Below are 25,935 nucleotides of genomic sequence, written 5' to 3' on the forward strand. Positions count from 1 at the left end.
TTGTGATCTCTGTCAAATAAATAAATGAGTAAGTAAGTATATAAATAGAAATTCTCTCTCTCTCCCTGTGCTCCTCCCTGCTGCTTATGCTTTCTCTCCTTTTCCTACTTTCTCAAAAACAAGTCAATAAATTTTTTAAAAGGCACCTTCTGTTGGTTCCCTTGTCTATTGACATACCCTGTTATTGTTTGAATATTTCTTCCTTACTCTGTGGCAGTAGGTTTTCCAGGTTCATCTTCTGTCTTTCCTGCCCTAGGATTAGCCATTTCCCCTGCCTCAGTAGTTCTGGTTCTTTTCATTAGAGCATAGTATGAGAAACCAAGATTGGGGGACTAGGTGTGTCTGTTGTGACTGGGAAGTCATTGCTCAAAGACCCTCTCAGCTAACTCAAGAAGGGAATATGTATATACTCTCTCGTGTATATACATGTGTCTATAAATAGTTTAGTATGTAACCATCTGTATCTATAGTAAGCTAAGTATTCCCACTGTTGTCTCCTGTTGTAATCATTACCAATTGGAACATTCTAACCTTCTCTCCTTGCTTGTCTGTAATCTCCTGCATTAACAGTGAGAATCTAGCTAATATCTGAATTTTATTTATTTGATAGTTCAATTTTAGAATACATACACATGATTTCAGAATTACATACGTGATTTCAGAGTATTCGCATGTAGGTTTTAAAACATAAGTTTTCAAAAACATAGGGTGTGAAATTGCTGTGTTGGTTATGTATGTATGTATGTATGTATGTATGTATGTTTAGCTTTGCAAGAAATTGCCAAACTATTTTTACAGAGTGGCTGTATCAGTTTTTGTTCCTACCAACTATGAAGCAGAATCTTGTTGTTCTGATTCTGGACCTGAAATTGGTACTGTCATTATTTTTGATGTAACCATTCCAATACCTGTGTCATGTTGTCTGCATATTCCCACTGAGGTGATGTGGAGCATCTATCTGTTTGTGTATTTATTTGCTATCCTTATATCTTTGGTGGAGTGTTTGTTCAAATCTTTTGCATATTTTTCATTTGGTCATTTGTTTTCTTACTATTGAAGCTTGAAGAGCTGTTTTCTGATGTTGGACACAAAGCCTTTATTAGATATCTGTGTTCCAAATATTTTCTCCCTGTCTGTGCCTTATCCTTTCATTTTCTTAAAAATGTCTTTCACAGAGCAGACGACTTTCTTTTTAATATATCCAACGCATGTTTTTCCCCGTGGAATACGCTTTTTCTCTTCTATCTAAAAACTCCTCATCAAATCCAGTGTCCGAGAGATTTTTCTCCTGTATTCTTTATTCTTGCATTTTTACATTTAGATCTCTGATTCATTTTTAGTTAATACTTGTGTAAGGTCTGTGTCTAGTTTCATTTCTTTTGCATGAGTGTTCAGTTGTTTGAGCACTATTTGTTGAAAGACTGTCTCTTCTCCTTTTATTCCCTTTGTGCCTTTGTCAAAAAATGTTTGACTTTATTTTGGTGGATCTATTCCTGGTCCTTGTAATCTGTTCTGTTGATCTGTGTGTCTCTCTCAGCACTAACACACTGTCTTGGTTACTAGTAGCTTTATAGTAAGTCTCAAGTCCAGGTAAGGTGAATTCTCATTTTTCTTCCACATTGTGTGGGCTGTTCTGTTTTTTTTAAACTTTTTTTAAAAATGTTATTTATATGTCAGAGAGAGAGCACAAACAGGGGATGTCAGAGGCAGAGAGAGCAGAGGGAGAAGCAGGCTCCCCTCTGAGCAAGGAGCCTGACTCGGGATTTCATCCCAGGACTCTGGGATCGTGACCTGAGCTGAAGGCAAATGCTCAACCACCTGAGCCACCCAGGTGTCCAGTGTGTTGGCTCTTCTAGATCTTTTGCGTTTCTGTGTAAACTTCAGAATCTTCTTGTCAGTATCTGCAAGATAACTGGGAGGTTTTATTTGGATTTCATTGAATTTATAGATTAAGTTGGAAAGAATTGACCTCTTAGCCATATTGAATCTTTCTACCGATGAATACGAACTCTCTCTCCATTTATTTAGATCTTTGATTTCTTCCATCAGGTTTGTCTTCCTGTATATATGTATTGTGTTAGATTTTATACTTGAGTACCCCTTTCTAGGGGTGTATTGTAAATGGTATTTTTTTCATTTGAAAATATGGAATTCAATTCTTTATTCAGATATAGGAAAATAGTTGACTTTTTTATATTGACCTTGTATCCTATGATGTTTTGGTATTTCCTCATTACTTCCAATAGTTTTTTTTTCTTTTTATAAGTTACTTGAGATTTTCTACGTAGACAATAATAATGACTTCAGATCGAGTTTTGTTTTTCCTTTTCAGTGATACACCCTCGTTGTCTCATGCCCTCTTTCCACCCACCTTCCCTCTAGTAATCACCAGTTTGTTCTGTATATTCGTGAGTCTCTTTTTTTTGTCTCTTTTATGCTTTGTTTTGTTTCTTAAATTTCACATATGATTGAAATCATAGGATATTTGTCTTTCTTTGACTTATTTTATTTAGTTTTATACCCTCTAGATTTATCCATGTTGTTGCAAATGTTAAGATTTCATTCTTTTCTCTGGCCAAGTACTATTCTATTAGAGATCTGTCTATCTATCTATCTATATATATACGTCACGTCTTTTTTATCCATTCATCTATTGACGGGCTCCTCCATATCTTGCTTACTGTAAATAGTGCTGCACTGTAAACGTATCTTTTCAAATGTTTTCCTTTTCTTTGAGCAAATACCCAGTAATGGAATTACTGGAACATATGACATATGAACATATGACATATGACAGTTCTATTTTTAATTTTTTGAGGAACCTCCCATTGTTTTCCATAATGGCTGCACCAGTTTTCATCCCCACCATCAGTACACAAGGTTCCTTTTTCTTCACATTATCACCAACTCTTGTTCTTTCTTGTTCTTTTTCTGCAGGCAGAGTCCCAGGCTGGCAGGAGGAGTGGGCGTGGTCGCTGGGGCAGCTCTCCAAAATGGGTCAGGTGACCTTTCAAACTCTGGGGAAGTGAAGGGTTCCTCACATCACAGCAGCACGTAGGCGGGTTTTTCTGGACCCTTCAGACAACCTGTGCAAGACGTGAGGATGAGTGAAATGCGCTGCCTGGAATGGTGGTTGTGTTGGCTTCTGGGGCTTCCGTTCCAAGGGGATATTCAGGGCGGTGGGGTGGGGGCTAAAGGGCAGGTTATTTGGGGCCGATGTGCCTTGCTTCTGAGGCGAACCTGTGTTTGAGCAGGAGAGTGGGGGCTGCAGTTCGATCTGGCACCTGGGCCCACATTGGTTACCACGGTGGTTGGGTTGAGGGGAGCACAGGGCCGGCCGGCTGGAGTCTGCGACCCTTCAACTGCCTTCTGACGGCCTGCACCCAGAGCCTGGGGTACCTGGGGCAGAGCCAGAGTACCAGGGCCCAGGCAGATGCTCATAGGAAAGGACTGGAGCCAGGGAGGGAGGGAGGCAGGCAGGCCCAGGCAGCCACGGCAGCCAGCCAGGTCGCTGGGGTGCCCAAGCCTAGCTCTACGCTCTGTGCTTTATTGGAGGGTTGACGTTTATCAGGGCAAAATGCGCACAGTGTGAAGTCTGCCTTAGCCATGACCCTATAGTGGAAGGGTGTTGGGGAAGGGGAAGGTAGTTGTTGTTGTTGGGGTTTTTTTTTTTTGGTTGGTTTTTTTCTTTTCCTGTGTTGAGTTCTGGAAGCCAAATCTCTAAGCATGTATTAGGGGAAGGTCTTCCAGCAGCCATGCTAAGACTTTGACAGATGGCAGGGCCCTGTGATTTTGGCCTTTTTGAGCCTGCACTCCCTGCTGGGAGGGAGGGGCCTGCTTTCCGTTATGGGTGACTCTGTGTCTCCCCATGTGTGGGTCCTGAGACCTCGACTGAATGCTCTCCTTGTTTTTACAGGTGGTGCTTCGAGGCTCAGGGGACGTGGCCTCCTGGGCAGCATCCAAAGCGTCTGGCCTCTGTCTCTTCAGTGCAGATGGAAGTGCAGCACGTCCAGGAGTGTGACCGCTGCCATCTCCCTGTTGCACGTGCATCGCAGTGGTAAGTTGTCTTGGTTCTGAATCTCCCCCCTGGGTTGAGGTTCAGGCCTTGACCTGGGTGTCTTTCTTGCCGGCTTCATCTCTCTTCCGGAGGAAATGATAGCCTCTTCTTGTTGATTAACTTGGAGATGTACCCTTAACCAGAATGTCTAGAGTTGGCTGTGGGGGAAATTTACTTCTGGGCACATATGGAGAAGGCTCTGCAAGTCCCTGCCCCACACAAAACCTCTGAACTCCATGTTGCCCCTGGTAGCAGAGTCCCGAGTTATTGCAGCCTGACTTAGTAAGACACACGACTGACTTAATAAAAAATAAATTCTTTTATATAAAATAAAACTTAATAAATAAACATTATCTCGACCATCGACGTTCTGCCCACACTTGCTTTATTGGAACATTCATCTAGAGCCACGAATCCCGGGCATCTTTACAAATGGATGTCTGAGTGGACTTCGGCACACGTTCTCTCTCTCTCTCTCTCTCTCTCTCTCCTGTTTCTTTTTGGTGGGGGTGTGGGAGTTGCAGAGGATGAGAGGGACCCTTCAGCAGGCTCCCCATGCCTTCCATAGCCTGACTCCGGGCTCCGTCCCATAACCCTGACATCATAAGCTAAACTGAAGGAACCTCGCAGGCATTCCTGGACAGGCTTTGTCTTTATGGAAGGGAGTGTAAGAACCCCCTCCTGTTCTAAAATCTTCCGAATCGGGGAGTATTTCCATGTCTGCTGTGGTCATACACCCTCTCGGGCCCAGAGATACGTAGCTGACTTGGTGGTGGAGAAAAGCCCTTGGCTCCCACGTTCTCATAGACGGGGAGAAAGCCCTCACTGCCTGATGCTGAACTGTCGAGGTTTTCGTGCCCTGGTCCTCACAGGTCTTCCAAAGAACACCTTTGTATGAGATGAAATTAATTTGCAAGCCCCCAGGTGGTGCAGTTGGGTAAGCATCTGCCCTTGGCTGAGGTCAGGATCCCTGGATCCTGGGGGATCAAGCCCTGTATTGGGCACCCTTCTCCGTCTTCCTCGCTGCCCGACCCCGACTGTTCTTGCGCCCTGCTAGCTCTGTCACTCTCCGATAAGTGAAGTAAATAGAGATATTTATAAGCATGTAATTAATTTGTAAATCCTTTGCACTTTGTGAGGACAATATTAGTAGAATGAAGGGCGTGAGAGGTAGATCACAAACCATGTGTTTGTTGAATCTTGTGGCCATTCATCCTTGCGATCTACCTACATGGTTAGGTTCATGTTTTCGTGAACATCCATTGATCACCTTGTGTTCTGAGATTCCGAGCTCACCCTCGACTTGATGTTCTCATGGATCCCGGGCAGCGTTACTTCCTGTGACCCCACTTGCTAGCAAGAGACAGTACCTGTGTCAGTTGTGAGAGGTCGTAAAGGAAACGTCCCCCATTCTTACTTGGCACAGTGTGCAGTGTTGTGAGACCCGCCTGTTTGGTGAGACTGGCCTTGATGCAAGTACTGCTGGATCGGAGCAGATGTGCTTGATTTCTGGCTATTGGTTACTGGAATAGCACATTCCGCATCCCTCAGAACGGGGCCCTGCTGTATGTGTTTGCATTGTCTGAGTTTGTATCTCAGTGTCACCCCGAGGAATTCCTTGGGAGGTAGTTGCCCAGTGATTCTCTGATGGGAGTGTCCGGGGAAGAATTTCCCCTCGTTGCGTTGGGATCAGTGATTCCTCGGTGTGAGGGTGTCATTGCTGGCTAGGGAAGAAGGGATAGCTGAGCCCGTTCCTTTGCTCATCAGACTGGGAGGATTTTCCTGTGTGCGAATCCTCCCAGGTCCTTCCTGGGTTGGCTCCGTGAGGAATGGGATTCCCATATGGGATGTCCTCGGCAGTCAGCCACAGTGATGATGCAGGGGTCCCAGGGGTGCCTGCACCTTCGCTCCCGTGTGAGGCATGAAGTACAGTCTGAGATGGTAGCGGGAGCCTCAGGCCTGAGCCCCACCTGAAGCTTCTCCCACCAGGATACCGCTCCAGTGACTCTCCCCGTGTGAGTTCTCTGGTGTTGGGAAAGGGCCCACTTCTGGCTGAAGGCTCTGCCTCAGTGACGGGAGACAAGGGGTTTGTACTGTGTGATTTCTGTGGCGGTGAGCAAGGTGGGCGCTCTGGGTACAGGTGGGGCCCCAGTAATGACAGACACAGATTTCGCTGCTTTGAGTTGTCTGGTGTCCCCAAATGTGAGACCTGTATCGAACGGCTCTTCCACGTTGACCGCATTTGTGGGGGTTGCCGCCGGTGTGGATCCTCAGATACTGGCTAAGGGTGTGGCTGGCCTAAATGCTTTCCCCTGAAGATGGCATTCAACCGGTTTCTGTCTGTGGGAACGTGCCCATGGCCTCGAAGGTATGCCTGTTGCTGCGAGCTCTTGTGCGGCCATCCCAGCACATGGCTTCTACCCCGTGTGAGGTCCTGGACATGAAGAAGAGCAGAGCTCTCTGAAGGAAGGGTCTCCCACCTTCGTTCCATCCCCGAGGTGCGTCTCCGGTGGTCTTACTGTGTACAGAGGTGAGCACTGCCCTGGGGTGGTTCCCCCTATGTGTGTCATGTCTCCGTTCCTCAGAAGGGTGAGTTCTCTCGTGTCTCCCGAGGTTAGTGCCCCAACTAAGGGCTCTCCCACACTGGGGAGACGGGTGTGCTGCGATCCAGGATGAACGAGCTCTGATTTCCCTGGCACCAGGGACACATGGCTGAAGGCTCTTCCACATTATCAGCAAATACAAGGCTTGTCTTCCCAGGACACAGCACACCCGGAGTGAGGTGAGGCACGTGAGACATCTCCGTGCTGTGCCCCAGCATTGCCCGTGTTCCTGTGCAGTGTGAACCCTCTGCTAATGGCCAGAGCACGAGGGGCTGTGGCAGGATCGCTCCCTCACGTTCCTCCCTTCCTGACTCAATGAACGCATTCCAGCCCCTCCCTTCAGGAATGGTCGCTGCGTCTACCCCTGCAAGCCACTTGTAGTCGGGTGCCTTGTTCCTTTCCGGAATTCAGATAGATCTTTCTACATGGTAGCCTCACTCCCACGTCAACTGCTGATTAAATTTTTGAAGTTTCCGTTTCAAAGACCATATACCCGTGAGTCGTGCTGAAGCCAGTTGACTTTTCCAGTCACTCGGGCGGCGGCTTGACTCGAGGCCCATTTCAGCCGAGAAATGAAACTCTTCAGGTCTCTGGTGGGACAGCCCGTATGCTCAGGGTCTTGGAAGACAGGAGATTGTGGGGAATGCTTAGCGTAGCCCGTGTCCAGCTCTAGTGTGGAAGGCCAGGGTTCATGACCCTGAAGCTTCCCGTTGACTTGCAGAGAAGCCGACCTTTGAGATGCCCCTGTGTGGGTCTCCCTTCATCCTTTATTAGGGAACGAATTGCCGTGAGCTCCTGGGTCTTGTACACAAAGAGTGAGTCCCAGAACACTAGGTGAAAAAGTACTGAAGTGCTGTGTGGGGACTAACAGAACAGAAGGAGAAAAGGAAAGAGGGGGAGGGAGGAAGGAATACAAAGAACGAAAAGATCATGTAGGGAAGGAAGGAAGGGAGGGAGGGAGGGCGGGCGGCTTGAAAAAGGAAGAAGAGAAACTGGTAGAGAGGCATTAGGGGAAAGAAGAATTTTGAAAGTTGTGAGACAAACATCTGAGACTTAAGATTTGAGCTTGAGGACAAAGGAAAGGAATGGAGTCCTCTACTCAGGAGCAGAAACCGGTTGTAGCGTGTTGGTGATGAGAACCTATGGACCAGATAAACCTGTGAGACAAAGAAAGTGAGGATGGGAGGTTGGGGAGTTTCAGAAGGGCAACGTCCGCCACGTCGAGGACCGAAAGAGGGGCCATGTGAGGGTTTGAGTGCAAGAATCACAGAAGGGTCCAGTCCTCGGAGGACACAGAATGTGCAGTGGGTGAGGTCGATGGAGTCGGAAGAGTTGACAGAAATGGGCCCGTGTTGCAGGGTTGTTTCCACAGGAGCCCTACAGGAGACAGGACTGATGTAGGACAGAGGTTAGCATTCAAGGCCGATGGTCAAGAAAGAAGTCTTGAGACGGCTCTGCTGGCAGGAGGTGCTTTTTATTAAGGCACAGGGATACGACCCTTGGGTAGAAAGGGCTGCTTGCTGGGGTCGTGACAGGAGGCTGACTTTCTGGGATGGCATTGGAGGAGGTCAAGCAAAAGGGAGGTTTTGCAAGAATGTGGCAGGAGGACAGAGGACACCGAGGATACAGTTGACTTTGCTCTTGTGAAGGGAAGGTGGTTTTTCCTGCTAGGAAGGCATGAATTGAAAGATGGTGCGGAGCTTCCTGGAGGAATGTTACCTTCCTCCTCTCACAGGTCCATCCCAGGGACTGCACGTTTGAAAAGAAACTCTGTCCTACGGACATTTCCTTCGGCCTCAGCCTCCCTCAGTGTCGTGGAGGGGAGGGAGATGTCAGGGCTTCAGGAAACGGAGATCCGGGCCTCTGGCAGGTCGCTAGGCTCTCCTTAAGCAGGCCTCTTCCTACAGAATCACGAGGACTTTTACAAACCGAGGGAGACTCCGGTCTTGCCGGGTTTTGATCTCCGTCTGTGGAGAATCTGTTTTTTCCTTTCCTCAGCTTGAGGGCAGTCAGAGCGCCTGAGGGATGTCCCCCGTATCACAGGTTGGGGGGCGGTGTGGCGTGCCAGCTCCTGCTTGGCGCTCAGCTAGCCTTCCCCTCCCTCCTCGTGTGCCCCTGACCAGTGCGGAGCCTTGCGTGGTTAAGGTTGTTGAAGGAGGACGGTCTCATCTTCTGTAGCTTCTTCCTGCTGAATAGGGGCGTAGAACTGTCCCTCCGCGTGGGTCGTTCCTGGTCAGGTGGCAGAGGCCCAGCTGGGGGAGGCCTCTGCTGTCTGAGTTGTAAAAGGAAGAGGCCGCTGAGTGCAGGGGAGAGCCTCTCCTCCCTAAACCTCTTGCTGCTGCCAAACACACAGGCTGAGCGGGGCCCGTTTTGTGGGGCTGCTGCCAGTGTTGAGCCCAGCATTGGTCACGGTCCTGTGCGTCGAAGCGACGGGGGCGGTTCGGGTGCGGCACCCTCGGGGAATCCAGCAGGGGTAGGGCTGCTGCCCCTCGAGTCGATCCCAGGGTGGTCAAGGGGCCCTGGCAGTGCCGCTTTGTCCTGCATGTGTCATGCCCTGCAGGGTTGTCGGAGACTGCAGGGGACAGCGGGAGGAGGAGCAGCCCCTGCAGCAGACAGGGGAGACAACGGGAAGGCTGCTGTCCCGCCCAGTCCCAGGTGGCCCACTCTCCCCACACAATGGACTGTTGTGGGCCCAGGTGGTTGCCTCGTGTTCCAAGTGTCCGTCATCGGCAGGGCCCGGGCAGCCAACTCTGGGTGTGGCGGCCGACTCAGAGGGTCCTCTCGTCTCGTCCTCGGGGCTCCAGTGCCGTCCTCTGGTGGGCTGCCCAGAAGTATTCTCTTTGGCCTATGGAGGTCAGGCGTAAGAGAGCCGTTCCTGCAGGCGTGTTTCCCTGTACGTTCACGCCGAATCCTCCTCCGGGCCCAAATCGGAGCAGCAAGTGAGGCCCCAGAGCCCGCCTGGCTTCCTTTGTCGGAGCACCCCAGGAGCCTCTGGTGCCTTGGGGTGGTGGGCACACTGTCCTTTGGTGCAGCTGTGGAGACAAGGGTAGAGTGGTGTGAGATAGCGAGTGGCGTGTGGCCTGGGCCTTACCAGAGGCCTGTGGGGTTTTGCGGGACGTGTCTTCTGAGGTGTTGAGGTAGAGGTTTCCCTGCAAGACCCATGCATGACCTGAAGAAAGGGGAATTTCCTGTGGGCCCCCTGGAGCTGAATGAAGGCTACACTGCCAGGGTCCCTCAGGCCCCTTCCCTGAGCGTCCTCCTCCATGACGGCGGGGTCCTCCTCCTGCTGGGCTGTCCCTTCCCCAGCCTCTCTGAGAGCCCTGGACGTGCCCTTCTCTGTGGGGGGAGCCTTTGCCCACATGAGTGTTGCAGGTGGCGTGGCAGAGACGACATGCTCCCGACCCCCATGGGAAGTGAGTTCACACAGTCCACGGGCTGTGGGCAGGTGTTGGGCAAGGTGGGAGTAGGCAGGGTGGCCTTTCCCTGGTGGGTCTCCCCTGCCGACTGAGGGATCGAGGTGAGTCTCTAGAGTATGAAACTCACAAAGCAAAGTGTGCCATGAGGGGACCCACTACCTCCCACGAGGCATCTTGGAGGCTCGGGGGACTGGAGGTGTTGGTTAGATCGTATGGGAGTGGCCGGCGGACATGACTCAGCTGGAGACCAGGCCCGACTCCCCGCCCACAGGGATGCAGCGCTGGGAGGGGTGAGCTGTCCTGCTCCTGTGAGCCCCGGGGCCTGTCTTGTTTGCTCATTTCTCACGTGCCTGAAGTGGGAGATGAGGCCACCCCACCACTGTCTCTTCGCGACTAGTGTCGTCCGGGAGCAAGCCGTCTGCTGGCTTTTGCAGGGTGGGAGGGCAAGGCTTGGGTCGTGCAGAGGGAGGGGCTCAATGGGGGGCGTGGAGCCCTTTGCCAGAAGGTCACTGTGCCTAGGCTGCCTGGGGTCCAGTCCCTCCAGGCAGCCAGGGCCCTCCCTCCAAGATCAGCAGCTCCTGGACGACAGCGCCCAACCACCACAGGGAGTCGCAGGGATCAGGTGGAGGTTCCCCGTGGGATGTTCTCAGGACCTCCTAGTGCCGCAGGGACTGGGATCTTCCTCTCCTCTCCTCTTTGTGGTCAGAGGCTAGGGCAGCACCCCGGGTTTTGTGCTGTTTGCTGAGGTACCCACAACAGGGACGGGGCAACGAGAGAAAAGATGTGTCCATGTTCACCGGCCCCTTTTTCTGCCTGACTCACCCCGTTCCCGGGTCCTCCTCTTCTTCTGCTTTCCTTGTCGTTTGCGCCAAGTCCACTGAAGGAAAGTTTCTTGAGAGCTAAGAGCAAGAGCAGAAGTGGGCATGAGCACAGACTCCCCGGCATCAGAGAACCAAGTGGGGACACCCAGGCCCAGCCTCCCTTCCCGAGGCCCCTCCAGCCGGGTGATCCGTGCCCTGCCGATTCCCAGCCCTCCTCCCTGCTCTGCTGTTCGGGGCTGCTTCCCAGAGTCCGCGGTGAGGGGTCAGGGTGATGGTAGGAAAGGGGTGAGGAGAGCTTCCCAGGGATTTCATGCAGCAGTTCCCATGCAGAGCCCGAGTGCCTGCCAGAGACGAGGGCCTCCGGGGTTGGTGTCCTCAAAGCAGGGAAAGGGGAAGAGCTGGGCGGAGGCACTTAGGGACAGAGGAGAGAGGAAGCCCAAGAGATGGAGGTGGAAGTGAATTACAGGCGCAGGGTGGCTCCTTCCATCGGAATCGCCTTCTGTGGAATCCTTCTTCGGGTTAGGGAGCAGCGAGGGTGCTGGGGTTGGCCCTGAGAGAGAACAAAGGGGAGTTAGTGCAGGTGATGACCCACGGCCTGCTGCTCTGGGGATGCTGGGCTCTGCCCTCAGTGGGGTGCGTCCCTAGCTCCGAGTCCTCCCTGGCCTTGGTCGTTTGATCTCCGCAGGGTACAGGGGGGTCTCTGGTTGCCCACCTGCTCTTCCCACCTCCGATTCTCTCCAAGACCCGGAAGCCTGGCTGTGTGATCCTTTCCCCCCTGGAGGCTGTCACTGTCCCTAAGACTGCCTCTGCGGGACTTTGTCGTCCTCTGTCCTTGTTCCTGTCCTTCCCTGCTCTCCTTTGTCGTCCTCCTCCTCCTCCTCCACCTCCTCCCCTAGAGATGCTCCATGTCCTTCCCCCTGCCAAGCTCCACCAGTCCTATTGTTGTCCAGGAGGGGGCCACCAAGGAAAGAGAGGAGATATCCTGGGTCCCCTGGAATCAATCCCCTGATCCGTCTGTGCTGGGAGCAGCTGTCATGGGTCTGGGATTGCTGGGGAAGTGCCGGGAGAGATGACCCACCACGTCCCCACAGCCCATGTCTGCCCAGGGACTGGGATGACCTTCCCAGGGACGTGTTTCAGGGAACGCAACACCCTCGGTTTCCCTAAGTGTTACAGAGGTTGAATGGTGACAGGAGCATGGGAAATTGTGCAGGCGCCCTCAGCTGTTCAGGGCTGGAAAACGTCCAGCGGTGTGGTTACTGAAACACGGGATTCCTGCCAGTGCTCCTGCTGAGGCTTGCCAGGAATGGACGGGGTCGGGGTGTGTGTAGGGCCCTGGGCAGGCCTGAGGAATGTTTGCCGTTTGGGCATGCCTAGGGAGTGGGGAGCATGGCCAGGGCTGTGGGCCAGCGAGGTGGGTTTGTGAGAGGAACCATGACTCCCTGGCCCTGCTCCCAAGAGGCTCTGTGCTATGCTTCGACGCCAGCTAGTGAGAGGTAGAGTGGACCCGGGGCAGCAAGTGTGTGAAGCAGGTCCAGCAGCCCCTTCACACAGGCCCGGGGGACCGTGGCCCATGACAGGGGTTCTCCAGGGCAGCTGCATGGGGCCATCCCACCCTTGGGAACACGTCCCCAGGTCAGATTCGGCTGGGGTGTGAAGGCTGGCAGAAGCTCCAATTTACGGGAGCCTGTGTAATGAACCCAGGGGAAGTACGCTTTCCCTTCTGCAGCTCTGGGCGTCCCCTTGAAGTACAGCAGCTTGGAGAGAACCAAGATGGTTTGGTAGTGGAGGTTATGAGGGAGAGAATTTAGACCTGTCTTATACCTCCTGGCTCAGACCAGAACAGAGTGTCGCGTAGTGTCTCTTGCCCAGGAGAGTGCGGTTGGGGCCGCCAAGTCCTGAGCATGACTAGGTCTGGGCCCGTGCCAAGAATGATGCAGAATCTCTTGTGCACCATTCCTGAGAGGCCATGAGCAAAGAGGCCAAGCTTTGACGTGTGTCAGTGGCCAAGGGAGGCACGAGCAGCTTTGATGGGAAAGATCCTTCAAGGAGCCACGCAAGGAGTCGAGTGGTGATGACAAACCCAGCCTACCCTAAAGGCCCGTGGACACCTCGTCTGTTCTTTTCATCCTGAGAACGTGACATGAGCAAATCATGCCTGTGCCAGAGCATCGCTTTCCTTGGTGGTTTTTGACCCACCTTCTTCCTTCTCCAGAGCGGCAGGGGCAACCCCATGTTCCCGGGAGCCCTGTCCCAGTGTTCCCCTCCTCGGTGCCATTCCCTACCTGAAGAGATTTCGTCCTCACTGAAGGAGTAGTCCTCGATGCTCTCTATCAGTAGATCTGCAAGAACTGAAAGAGGAGCAATGCCGTTAGGAGAGAAACCGCCTCACCCCTTCATCCCAGGTGCGTTGAGATGTCTCTGGGCCGTGCAGCATCTGCCTGACCTTTCTGCAGTGCTCTCAGAGGTTCACGGGGCTGGCGGAGCCGGAGCCCTTGGAGGAGACAGGGATTGGAGTTTCATGCCTTCTAATGAGACCAGGACGCTGCAGCAGTCACCTCAGTGTCAGTTCTGCATGCCCATGACCGCTGTCCCCTCCCAGCGCAACCATCAGAAACTCGTCGTTATGGGACTCTTGACGTGTGTCTAGTGGGAGTGAGCAACTGGACATTTTTGTTCCCTTGATGATTTCCGTGTACTGCGCTGAGATAATAAAGGACTGTGTATGATGGATCCTAGACAGACTCTTTCCTGGATCAATCAGCACTAGACACAAACCAGGAGCGAGAGAGGAGGCCTGCTCTCCTGTGTATTGCTCGGGCATCAGTGGCTGGTTTGACAGGGATGTTGATCAAGGGAAGACGTTCCTGGGCTCACACACACCCACCAGGTGCTGCTGGAGGTCTTTGGACCCGAAGAGATTAAGGTGAAGCCCTAGTTCCTAGAATAAATGGGGAGCGGATTCCGTGCAGCACTGATCTAAAGCATACAATGTGATGCTCTCGGGACAGAGGAGCTGCTAGAATAGATAAGGGAACCATAAAGGAACACAGCGAACCACGAGGTTTCTGAATATGAAGAAGTCGGTGGTGGGTCTCTAGAAGCTGACCTTCCAATACCTTGGATGATTCCCCCGAGCCAACAGGAGGGTGCTGGCATACAAATAGGCAGGGGCACCTGGGAGCGGAAGAGAAATGCCCAAGGAAATGCGCTCATGTTGGCATCACGATGCTTCCCAAGAGGACCGCCCAGGAAAAGCATCCTCTTCTGAAACAGTGAACAGAGTGAAAAGGCAGCCCACAGATTGGAGACACCCTTGGCAATCCTTATTTCAGAAAAGGTGAGTTCACTGACAAAAAGGAAGAACAACAAAGAAAACCAACCAAACAAAAGAAGACCGGGATTTCACCAAATGAAAGAATCCAGAAAAAGACTGGAATAGTCTGTGCTGCAAAGGGAACGAATGACTCGGCCAGTCAGACAGACATCGTACGAAAAGATGCTCAACATAAGGCATCGTGAGGGCAATGCGAATCCAAAGGATGCTGAGCTGTGGCATTGTCAGTTGGGGTGGCGAGGACCCAAACCAGGAATTCAAACCCAGGACCCATGTTGGAAGGAGGCAGAAAATTAGAGACTTTGTATGCAATTCATGGAATGCAGACTGGTGCGACTACCCTGGAAAAGCCCGTTGAGTGTCCTCGGAGAGCAGTGAAATGTACTCCCGTGGATTCCGCGCATGCAAGTGAGAAAAAGAGATGTTGGAAAATCAGATTCTGTTCCAATACATGTTTCTCATGAGAGAAAGTCTTGTTGTCTGCCAAAGAACCCTGAAACCCTGATTTGGCTCTATTTCCATTCCCAGGCACTGAACTCCCTTGAATTGTCTCTTGGCCCAAACCTTCCGAATCTAACAAGGCCCTCTTGCATGGACAGATGGCCAGCGAAATGGGTGATGATTGTTCTGTCACCCCTGTTGAGGTTTGAGGTTCTCTTTGGCCACCTTGCGATGCACAGAGCATCCTTCGTTCCTGCATAGAGGGGGCCCAGGTGCCCCCAGTGATGCTCAGTCCCTGAAGACCACCTCATTCCCCTTGGATAGGACACCTTTTGGACCCACCTCCAAGATCCCCAGCAAGGACCAGTGGTGGGTGTGGGATTTCCCTGGGAGAAGGCCAGTTGCATTCTCAGACACAGTATCTGCAGGGAAATGGTAGATCTCCATGGAGAAACACGGAGTGAATTGGCCCCATCTGTTCCCTGGCCACTACCCCTTTGTGCGGGTCATCCCCGAATGGGCTATTGTACGCGGCTGCACCGGAAGCCACCTGCAGAAGGGAGGAAGTGTGTCCCCATACTCAGTGTTTTCGATGAGGTTGGGAAGACGCATCGTGGGGCCTCTGATGCAGAGATGTGTGTGTGTGAGTGCAGTGTCAAGAGGGAGGTGCTGTGACCATTCTTGCCCGAGACCTAGCTTGGCAGGAGAGCCCCATGAACACTGACTCAGTAACAGGGATTGGAAAAGACACACTTGTGTCTTTGGGGCACAGTCTAGCCCTTCCTAGTTAGCGACGGGATTTGTTTTCTGTGGGAATTGATGTGTATTTGCAAGGAAAGAACACCTCTTTCAATTGTAGGTGTTGAAGAGTTTTCCCATGAATAGACGTTTATGACGTGACAGTGATGGGAAACATCCCTGAGAACGCGGACACCATTAATCGCCATTTTGAGGGGACCAGACACGTTCGAGAACACAGCATTCATCCACCTGACACACACACACCAACCCTGCGAATCACAGCACATGGATTCCCATGGAAACAGACCTTGTGCCCAGCACCCGATCCTACAGCACCTAAGAACAGCACGGTAGCTTCCAGGGCCAGGGTCACGAGGCCTCGGGTCTCGGTACGGAACATGACCCTTAGTCTCGTTGCAACAGGATCTGGATTCTGGGTAGCTCTCAAGATGGAGCCTGCAAGGAGGCCCCACCTTGCCCATTGTCCAGGTTGCTCAAAAGCAATGAGTGACTCTAGAGGACAGCATACTTACCATGCTCCTTTTCCAGCAGGGCCACCTGTGATTTCAGAAAAGAAAACATGATGAACATCAAGTCCTGCCTCGTCCTGTGTGCACAGCTCTTTTGGTCTCTTGGTGATGGGCAGGGTCATGGGCAGTGATATGGAATCCACCTAGAGGTCGCATGCCCTGGGTCCATTGGTGGCACGGCAGTGTCAGTAGCACCCGTGAAAAAGCTAAGGACCCTGTGGACTGTAACCGAACCTGCTGTTTCCTTCAGGGTCTTTGAAATGGGGTGTCCCTGGCTAAGAGTCGCTCCCTCAAGAATCTCCTCACCAAGGACATTGTACGTGCTGAGGTGTTCAGATCTGATTGCGAGTATCAGGGACATAAGGGATGCTGTACCTCACCTGAAGGAAAGCTAACTTACCACCTTGGTGAAAAATTGGACCTCTCCTTCTGTGCTGTCCACGTCAAGGTCATCGAACAGACTGTCGAGGGGATCTAGGTGGATACACACATAGAGTGTCGGGACCCTGATGGGACTCTTCGGGAATCGCTCGGGGAGCTTTGCTTGGCGTGCACGTGTGGACAAGTGTGTGGAAGTGGGGAGCTCATCAGTATGGACTGAGCTGCAGTGGGCCCTTCCTGGATGGAGGATGAAAGGTCCTGGAGAGGAGCAGGGATGTGAATAGAAACTCTGGCTCCTGTTGGAGCTACAGGGCCTAGGTTGGCTGTGAAATAGTCCATCTCCAAGGCACACCTACTGCCTGCCCCCAAACCTGCACCACCTAAGAGCAGCGCAGTAGTTTCTGGGGACAGGGCCATGAGGCCACGGGTCTTTCCCCAGAAAATCCCTTTCTGTTACTCCGACCCTTCTTCTCAGTCCCGCCGGACCTGGAATCAGGGTGGTTCTCGTCGTGGAGCCTGTGAGGAAGCCCCGACCTTTGCCCTTTTCCAGGTTGTTGCAAACAAGTGAGTGACTCTAGAGTACAGAATACTTACCGCCATCCCCTTCCAGCAGGGACACCTGTGATTTCAGAAAAGAAAACAGTATGAACATCAAATCAGGCTTTGTCCTGTTTGCATGGCTCTTTTGTTCCCTGGGGGATGGGAGGAAGCCCGATGCGGAAGTGTGCTAGAGGCCCGTGAGCCACAAAGTGTGACAAGAGCAAAATGAGTCCTCTGCAGATGCGCCCATTCTTCCTAGAGGTCCCACGTTCCAGGTCCCACTGGACAAAATAGGTGGTAAGGAGGAATAGCTGCTACCTGTACCAAAGCTCCCTGCCCTCCAGATGGTAGGAGATCCTGCTGTGGTTGTCCCAGCCCCCCTGCAATGCCTTCGGGGTTAGGTAGCATTTGGTAACAGATTCTCTCTCAAACTTCTCCCTACCCTGTCAATGGTGCATGCTGAGGTTTTTTTTTTATGTGACCTTGATTTAAAAAGCCAGAAGAGTTTTGTGTCTCCCCCAAAGAAAGGCCAGCGTACCACTCTGGTGTAAAACGGGGCGTCTTCCTCATTCTTTCCTGTTGAACGCTCACCCGCCTGTCCATCCAGCCAAGCTAGGGAGAGATCCACAGAATGGTCAGTCCACTGGTGGGGCTCGGCAGGAAGAGCTCAGGGAATTTCGCTTGGGGTGGGCGTGCCCGGGAGTGTATGGCGTGGGTATGGACTGAGCAAGCTGCTCCTGCATCGAGAGAGGTCAGGGCAAGGAGCAGGAATGGAGGGAGAAATATTGACTCTGAACTTGAGCTACAGGGAGTGGAATCAGGGTGACCTCTTCAAGCAGAAAGGGTAAACACTAAGAGACATGTTCCATACTGACAGGCAAGTTCCTCCAACCAGCGCCTGTGTCATGGTCATTGTCAAGACCGTTTCTTGGCCGCTCCCACCTATCTCTCACCTCTACTAGGAGATTGTATTTCTGCAGAAGAACACTGTGTGGCAGGGTTGCATTCAATGCAAGCACAAGTACCCTAGAGGTTTCTATTTGTCCCTGAGTCATGCAGGGTCAGGAAAATCAAAGACCCAGGATTTCTATGTACTGACATCTGACCATTCCAACAGAGTCCCCATCCGCAAAGTGCTGATTCTTCCCAGTCTTTCCTTTCCTGTGGCATGTGGGTGTGTCCTTGGAGTCCGCGGGACCCAGTTTCCCAGGACCCAGCTCCCCCAGTCAGGATCCGGCAAGTTCACGAGAGAGCGGAGGCCAGGCGAGAGGGGCACTCTCTAACCTGGCCATGTAGCAGATTGTCAGGAAGTCGGATCGGGCCCCGAGCTAATGATGAAGCTTTCCTGGCCATTGCCATTTGCCAGTGAGCCTTCCCTCTATGTGCATTCAAGATGGGAGTGTTTTTGTAAGGCTGGTGGTGATGTTTGGGTCGACTAAAGTAGCTTCTGATTCCTTTGTGTTTTGACCCTGTCTGAGAAACGTCCCGAGCTAGGACAGATGTGGGCCCCTTCCTTTCTCCCCGTCCCTGTCTGAGGAGACGGAATCCTGAACAACCCTCCAGGTGGAGCTGTGGTCAGCGAGGAATGTGTTGTCCTAGCGGGGTGTGTGCAGCAGGAATGAAGGAGGTTTGGCTTTGAAACTTTGACCCGTGCCTTCAAGTCCATTCAGTGGGAGATGTCTTCTGGTGAAACGCACGCAGTCCACACACCCACATGCCCGGTCCCGTCGCATCGACCCACGCGAAAGCGAGCCCCAACCCTCCGACGCACCACGCACACCGCCCGAATGACCTACTGGTTTGCAGGGACTGTAGCACAGGGTCCTGGGTTTCTGCAGGACACTCCGTTTGTTCAGTCCGCCCCAGCCTCTGTTCCCGGGAGGAACTCAGAAGGGGGAAGCTCTCCAGACCAAAGGAGGAGAGAAAACCCTACCTTGTTGAGTTAGATCTGTCCCCCTAAGGGGAGTGATGGGGGTATAAGCATATGGGGTGTATCCAGTCACCGCCTCCTGCAGTTGGAGAAAGGGAAACCCAGTGAGGATCCCCGCACCCTGTGCAAACCGTGTGCACACATCTCTGTGCCCTTGGTGTGTGTCGTAAGCAAGCTAGATGGGATGCGGTCATTGAGTCTATGATCCAGAGGAGGAGGAAATGACCTCCCGAAAATGACCCCCTTGTCCTTGGCTCCAGCATGTTATGTCAAAATTCCCTCATCCATTTTCGTCAGCAACTCATTCCAAAGCCATTTCCCATAGACAGAACGACCTGGTGGAAAATGCTCACGACCATCCATTGCCTAAGCAATGGTGGTGCCCGTCTCAATCTGCTGTCCGTTAATGGTATAAACTCACGGCAGGCTCTCAGCAGCAAGGACATGGTCTCTCCCCTCTGGCATGTCCATGCTCAGACACTTTCATGGAAAGAGAAATCAAACACTGGCTGTCCCTCAGAAGCACAAAATGACTTTAGCGAGGTGACTGAGCAGCTCAGACATTGAAGCTTCTGCCTTCAGCTCAGGACCTGATCCTAGGGTCCTGGGATGGAGGCCCACATTGGGCACCCTGCTCGAAAGGGGAGCCCGCTTCTTCCTCTCCCTCTGCTACTCCCCCTGCTTGCGCTCTCGTGCACTCTCTGTCTGTCTATCTGTCTCTCTCTCCCCTTCTCTGTCTTTCTGTCTTTCAAATAAACAAAATCTTGAACAATGAGTTTACCTGAGGGAGAGTCAGAGTTTCCTCCTCGGCCCTCAAAGTGGGTAGTAGCTCTTCCATCAGGTCATCGTGGAGAGCTAGGAGGATACAGAGGCACCGTGAGGACACTGGTGAGACTGTTCAGGAAGTAGGAAGTAGGCAGGGAGTTTGGATGGATGAGGACAGGAGGGGAGTGTGCATGTGTGGGGGCTCGTAGGAGGTACAGGACGCACTGCTGCCAGGCCTTGTCCTGGTGCAGAGGGGAAGGGACGGGAGAGGAGCAGGGAGGAAACGCGAAGAGGGTTCTTGTCTTTCTAGCTAAAGTGAGCCTGATCAAAGCCAAATAGCCAGTCCAGGACATGGGAAGCCTAACCTGGCTTCTGTGTGAAGACCGAGTCCCATAACGTCTCCTGACTTGCCACTAAGGTGTCCCACGCTGCTGCTTTGGACATCAGCTCTGGGCCCAAGATCCCCACCTGCTGCGACTATATGCATCCCATCTGTGTAAGATCTTGCACAGCATAAAAAGCAGCCTTGCTTGCCAGGCTGCATTCAACCCTCAGGAAAGGAGCCTAGTAGTTTGCTTCACTCATTCTTTGTCTTCAGAAAATGCCATGTGCAACACTGGAGAGCACGGACATCGTAGCTTCCGTAAACAGCTGGCACTGTCTATGAGTGTGATAGATTCCTTCCACTGTTCTTGAACTGTCCCGTGTGTGTGTGTGTGTGTGTGTGTGTTTCTTCTGAAGACAATGGCTGTCCAAACCCTCCCAGGTGTTCTGACCAGTGGGAAGTTGCTTACACAGAGGAGTCTGGGAGTGTGTGCTGATCGGCTGTAGGCCTGCTTTGCAGGAGATTTGCTCCAGGGATGTTGGGTCCAAAGCTTCCACCCAAGCTTCACCTTGATTTCCTATTGGCCAGTGGTGTTTGAGTGTGTGCTTAGAGAATTTGAACCTTCCTGAGGCTTAGGGAAATCTTATCAAGTACAGTCAGTTCCCTCCGTGATGCTTTTCTGCCATTGGTCGGTCGTGTGTACACACTGAGACCGGCTATGACCGATGTTGCCCTGTTCTGTCCTCCACGGGTCCACACGCTTTCCAGCCATGTGGGCTTGAGCATGAGGATGTGGCTTTTCTCTGTGCACTTGACTCCAGGGACCAGCCTGTAATCTTTAAGGTGGGCTTCTAAGCTTGCCCTGGCTTCTGTGTCCATGGAAGCCCCTGTGTCATGTTGGGTCCTGTCGGGGTCCATCATAGAATCTAGGTATTTGGCTGTGTGCACAGATGCTGATGGCCCTTTGCTAGCTAGCACCCATGGTACATCATGACGCCCTGGCTGAGGGACTAACACAGGTGGGTAGGCCAGAGCAACTTTCAGATTGGAACCTGAGCTCCAATCTTGGCTTTCCAAGTAGGAGGTCAAGGGTTTGGACCCTTCATCTCCGCACCATGCCCGTCCCAGGAAATCAGAGGGAAATGTCCTCCAGGTACAGCTGTGGGGAGTAGGGGAAGGAGTATGTAAAGTGTGCCAGGGTGATGAGAGTGTTTTGGAAGGGGGACACTGTGATTGTGATGGAAGTGTGAGAAAGATCTCCTGGGAAAGACACACAATCCTGTTCACAAGCATAATGCATGGGGACACACACACACGCACACACCCACGCACACAGGACCTTCATCCTACGTGCACACAGATCACCCCTTCCCCATGTACGAGTTCTTCCAGGCCCTGTTTGACGTGGTGACCGTGCCTCACCGGACAGTCTCGGTCCGTATCCCCCAACCCCCGTTCCTTGTTGGAACCCAGAATCAGGGGGCAGGCTTCTTTGTACTCTAGATTTCCTCCCAGAGCCCGATGGTCTTAAATACGTACAGCTGTCCTTGCTCCCAGCGTCTACCTGCGATTGGGGAAAAGGAAACACAGTGAGGATCCCAGCATCCTGTCCTCTGTTGGGCCAGCTCTTTGGTTTGGGGAGGACTTCAGGCAGTTAATTGGATGAGGTCCCGTGGTTGAGTCCATGTCCTCCCACCTGAGTTCAAGAGGACCATTTGAATGATGCTGGAGCATCATGCTCCAGCATCATTCAATCTTCGAAGTCCATTCTGATCAACAGGCAGAACGTTCTCTTTCAAGGAGAAACCTTTTCTGCTGAAGAAGGTGTTTGATCCCATGGAGTTTGTAACTGAGGCTGTCCTGTGTCCTCACCCTTTTTGGGTCCACTGTGTGTAAGAGGTCAGACCCAGCATTCCTCCACGAGGGGAGACTGCTGCCCCCTTCCCCTGGGAGGTAAAGTGCCAGATGTTCATCAAACTCCACTGATGGAAGAAATCAAGGAAGCACCATTTCTGTCTCTGAGAAATCAGAGAGGCGAGCTTACCTCAGGGAGAGTTCGGGGACCTTCCTTTGTCCAGCTCCTAGGAAGGTCCTTGGACTGGTCCTCCACAGGGTCTAGGATAACAGAGAGGAGCTGTCAGGACATTGGCTGCGCTACTCAGGAATGAGATGGGGAGTTAAGTCTGCTGGATGTAGATGCGGGGCCAGAGGGAATGGACGTGAAGGGTGACCAAGCAAGGCCTGACTTGCCAGTGGGCCAACAGTGGTGGACGCAGAATGCAGTGGTGTACACAGAAACACAGAGGAGGAGAGCAGGATGGAAAAGGGAAATAGGGCCTTGGCTTTCTAACGGAGGGGATGTCATCAGTGGGAACTCTCAGCGTCTGTCTGGGAAACACTCAAGGCACCCTGGGTTTCAGGGCGCAGTCCCCTGAGCCCTCCTGCCCACTGTGCAGCCAAGCCAGCTTGCCACTTCTTCAGCTGGTCATGGGGCCTGTTCAGCTGTCTCCCCTGCACCTCTGCTATGTGACCCTATCGCTCCTCTATCGTGCCTTGGAGTAGTGGGTTTTTCGGTCATGGAATCTAAGTACTGGGGACGGGTTGTATTTGTTAGTGCGTGTCCGTTCAGTGACACTGCTGACATCTGTGATCCTTTGCAGACCGCACTGCCATCTACGGGGAAAACGTTGCCATCCTATCTCATGGCACCTCTGTACCCATGACAACATGACCAGCCCTCCCCGTTTCCTCCCTCCACTGTCCCTTCCACTTTCTGGGTCTACGAATGTCCCTACTGGAGTGTCCTCAAAGCCTGGGATCGTGTAATGTACCTCTTTCCTTGTGTGCTTGCTTTCAAAATGTGTGTTAAGTTTCCAGGTTCCATCTGTTTCGTAAAATATTGGAAACCTTAGTTTCTTCTTATCCCTGAATTGCACTCTATGATGTGTATGGATGCCACTGAATGTGTTCTTTCCTCCCGTGATGGATTTGGGGGCAGTGCCTCTCTGGGGCTATTGGGAACCCAGCTGTGTGAGACATTAGTGCGCAGATTTCTGTCTGTTTCCAGAATGAGAAGCCGTCACCGAATGCATTGGCCCCATTTGTAGAACGGTAACCACGTGGAATGTACTGGGTACTTGAGTTCCCCAAATGTGGTGAGGTCGTTTTGTTCCTTTGAAGATACGTAGCACACCCATGTAAGATGTGGCTAATGGGCGGAAGTGAAAGGGGGACATCGTGAAACCTCCTGTCGTATTCTGTTCCATTTTTCTGTTCAGCGTTCCTGGCAAAAAACATAGTCTCTTCCTTCCTACACATCTAAGAACCATGTTTCCTGGGGAGACCTATAGGGACCTGTGTGTTCCCGAAAGACCTAAGATCCATCCCTTCAGCTAGTAGACACTTTTTTCCTGTGCCCCTTGGATCCAGTTTGAATGAGGATCTCATCGTGACTTGTGGACTTAAAAGGGGACGGACGGACGGCATAGAGGGAAATGGCTACCAGTGAAATCAGAGAACAGTGTGTCTCAGCAGTTTTAAAAGCTTCGGTTATGTCTGTGCTAATGAATGACAGAATGCGTCTCCAATCACCGTAATGAGTCAATCCCCAAGGTACCTTCCTCGGGGTCCTCAATGGTGAAGACCTCATTGTGGAGGGAGAACCGGACTCTCTTCTTGCGGTGGCGTTGTGGAGTGGGCGGCGTGGGTGGGGGCGTCTCCACATCCTCCAGGAGACACTCCCCACAGATTTCTGGGAGACGCACAGAAATAGAGAACAGTGTCGGCACCTTGTCGTCAGGAGCCCACAGGGGGATTGGAATTCCTTTCCTTCTAGTCCATCCGTCTCCTACCCCTACTCGCCAGCTGCCCATAGGCATTCCTCCCTCCAGGTGGGACTTAGGAAGGAGTCACCATGTGCTGTGCTCTGAATTCCGCCCCCTCCTACACCCACAGGTTTCGTGGGCAACGGCTTGTATGGAGCAGAGACAGGAAAGAAAAGCACGCAACAGAGCGCTGTGAGCACGCATGATAGCCTCGGTCACATCCACTGAGCAGCCACACCTACCTGAGAGTGTTCCCCAGAACCCTCTGTGCCCTGTTTCCCTGCCCTCTGGCCTAGACGTTAGTGTGCCACCACGGTGTCCCAAGTGATTGAGTCCAAGGAGTGCCTGGGACCTAGGGGAGGACTGGATGCTTCCCAGCCGCTCGGCAGGTGTTGAGGAAGGGACCGCCTAGGGACTCAGCTAGACAGCTAGCTGTGGGTGAAGCCACAGTGGAGGACAGTGGAGGGCCCTGAAATATAGGGTGCCGAAGGGACTGTCCAGAGTTGCCACCCTGATGAAGGATGGATCTGGGACAGGAAAGTCGTCGTTTCCCTGTGGCCGGAGATCCCCGAGCCCCTGACACCAACCCACGGTGCCTGCTAAAAGGTCCTGAAGCCCTGAACCAAGAGCTGCTCTCACAGTCTCAAATCCCTCTGTGCCAGTGTTTCTGTAGGGGAGAGCGAGGGCCACGAGACTAGCCTCAGTCCTCACTCACCTCTGTGTTTGGTGCCCTGACATCAACTAAGTGGTGGTTTCTGCCCAGTGGGGCCCTAGTGAAGGACCAGGAACGGGTAGCTTGAGCCACGTTCCCTCACCTCTCTGCAAGGTCAGCCCAGTCGCCCAAGGCCGTCCTGAAGGCCAGTTGAAGCCCAGGCTCCTGGGGTTCTGCTTGGCTCCCAAGCTGATTCAAACTCCCAACAGTCGCATAGGACCTGGCTGAGAACTCGCTTGCCTTGAGCTCGCCAGTCCCGAGGAGCAGTCGATGGGTACAAACGGACATGTAGGTGGCCATGTGGGCTGGGAGTGGTTGGTTTCAGGAAGGAGACGGATGATGCTGAGTGGCCCGCTCTTGCCGTGCGGACTGCTCTGAGGAGGCTGGATGGAAGTGAGGCTACCCTGGCTGGCGTGAGTCCCTCCCTGCTCTCTCATTCTTCGCCAGCATCCCCTGTCTACTCTCAGGTCTCTTGATATCCTCTGGAGACTGTAGGTTTAGCAGACAGTCTCCTGTCTCCCTCCCTAGGCCGGGCCTGGAGAACCCAGCCCAGCCGTACCTTTGAGAGCAGCAGACAGTCCACTGTGCAGCTGCCGTGTGTTCTGTCCACCCACCCGGTGGCACAGCCCGTTCCCGTGCACTCCCAGGCATCAAGCAGACGGCCCGGGAAACCCTGCACATCAACCCATGAGACCACCCCGCTATCCTCCAGTGTCTCTCCTAAAAACAGCTGCATTTCGACCTCTGACCTTTCCTCTCCGATTTTGTCATGTCCATCGGGAAGAGGAGACCGGCAATTCGTTCCCCTCAAATGTGGTGCCTGGGTCGCACCAAGATTCTCCTGATGCAGGGACAGCAGTGTGGTGTGTGACTTGTGTGTTGTCCCTGTAGGACTGTGTCCGAAATGGGCATTCAGAAAGAGTACGGTTTTCTGAACATCGAAGCGCTTTAAGGAAGGCAGCTTCCCCACGAAATCCCAATGAAATCACCCAGACAAACGAACAAACACAGGCATCCAACCGGGAGGGGGAATCAGAGGGTGGAGAGGAAAAGCCAAAGAGAAGAAGCCGATCTCTGTGAAAGGGAGGCAGCCAGCTCCAGAGAAGAGAATTGAGAAAATCGATAGGCACCTACCTATACAACAGCAGTTAAGGTTCCCCATCGTGGGGACTGTTAGTCCTGTTCACCCAACCGCCAGGGGCTCGGCTCACAGAGTGACAGTTGAAATGGAACGTTGGATGCGTGTCATCAGGTCACCATGGCGATGGCTCATGACAGAACTCTGAGGGTGTCATGGAGGGAAGGGGGTCGGGGAGGGGTCGATGGATGATGGGCAATTAAGGCACTTGTTATGGTCAGCTCTGAGTGGTGGAGAGAAGTGATGAGTCCCTGAGTTGCGCTGCAGAATGCAATACTGCGCTGTACGTTAACTACCTGCATTTTTGGACATTAAAAAAAGGATACTCCTGAGGGCACCTAGGAGACTGAAATGTTCATTATCCTATCTGCTAC

The 25,935-nt window shown here is 52.5% G+C and overlaps 2 protein-coding genes and 1 long non-coding RNA gene across 5 annotated transcripts in view; 1 reads left to right on the plus strand and 2 right to left on the minus strand.

Moving 5' to 3' along the window:
- LOC309859831 (lipase member K-like) overlaps window positions 1-25,935 on the plus strand; it is a 596,159-nt gene that overhangs the window by 453,079 nt on the left and 117,145 nt on the right. Inside the window, exons 3-4 of the mRNA XM_082720951.1 lie at window positions 2,938-2,997; window positions 3,917-4,057. Of these exons, the coding sequence (XP_082577077.1) occupies window positions 2,938-2,997; window positions 3,917-4,057 (201 nt within the window). The remainder of the gene's footprint in view (window positions 1-2,937; window positions 2,998-3,916; window positions 4,058-25,935) is intronic.
- On the minus strand, window positions 9,871-13,483 carry LOC309859883. The gene is made up of 3 exons (XR_014309019.1): window positions 13,183-13,483; window positions 11,362-11,447; window positions 9,871-10,975 (listed from the first exon to the last, which is right to left on the minus strand). It is a non-coding gene; the product is annotated as an uncharacterized lncRNA (long non-coding RNA).
- On the minus strand, window positions 15,816-25,662 carry LOC309859860 (uncharacterized protein). 3 transcript variants are annotated; one of them, XR_014308975.1, is made up of 8 exons: window positions 25,558-25,662; window positions 23,504-23,638; window positions 21,932-22,002; window positions 21,427-21,451; window positions 19,579-19,652; window positions 17,406-18,876; window positions 16,922-16,946; window positions 15,816-16,420 (listed from the first exon to the last, which is right to left on the minus strand). XR_014308975.1 is itself a non-coding variant. In XM_082721077.1 (6 exons), exons 1-6 carry the CDS (start codon window positions 25,583-25,585, stop codon window positions 18,754-18,756), a joined length of 456 nt encoding a protein of 151 aa, XP_082577203.1. In that variant the 5' UTR covers window positions 25,586-25,662; the 3' UTR covers window positions 16,958-18,753. The 3 variants fall into 3 exon arrangements, 2 of the variants coding, with proteins under 2 accessions (XP_082577203.1, XP_082577202.1); XM_082721077.1 differs by lacking the exons at window positions 15,816-16,420; window positions 16,922-16,946 and having other exon boundaries at window positions 16,958-18,876; XM_082721076.1 differs by lacking the exons at window positions 15,816-16,420; window positions 16,922-16,946; window positions 17,406-18,876; window positions 19,579-19,652 and having other exon boundaries at window positions 20,295-21,451.

Source organism: Mustela nivalis (assembly GCF_964662115.1).
Source record: "Mustela nivalis genome assembly, chromosome: 2".
NCBI lineage: Eukaryota > Metazoa > Chordata > Mammalia > Carnivora > Mustelidae > Mustela > Mustela nivalis.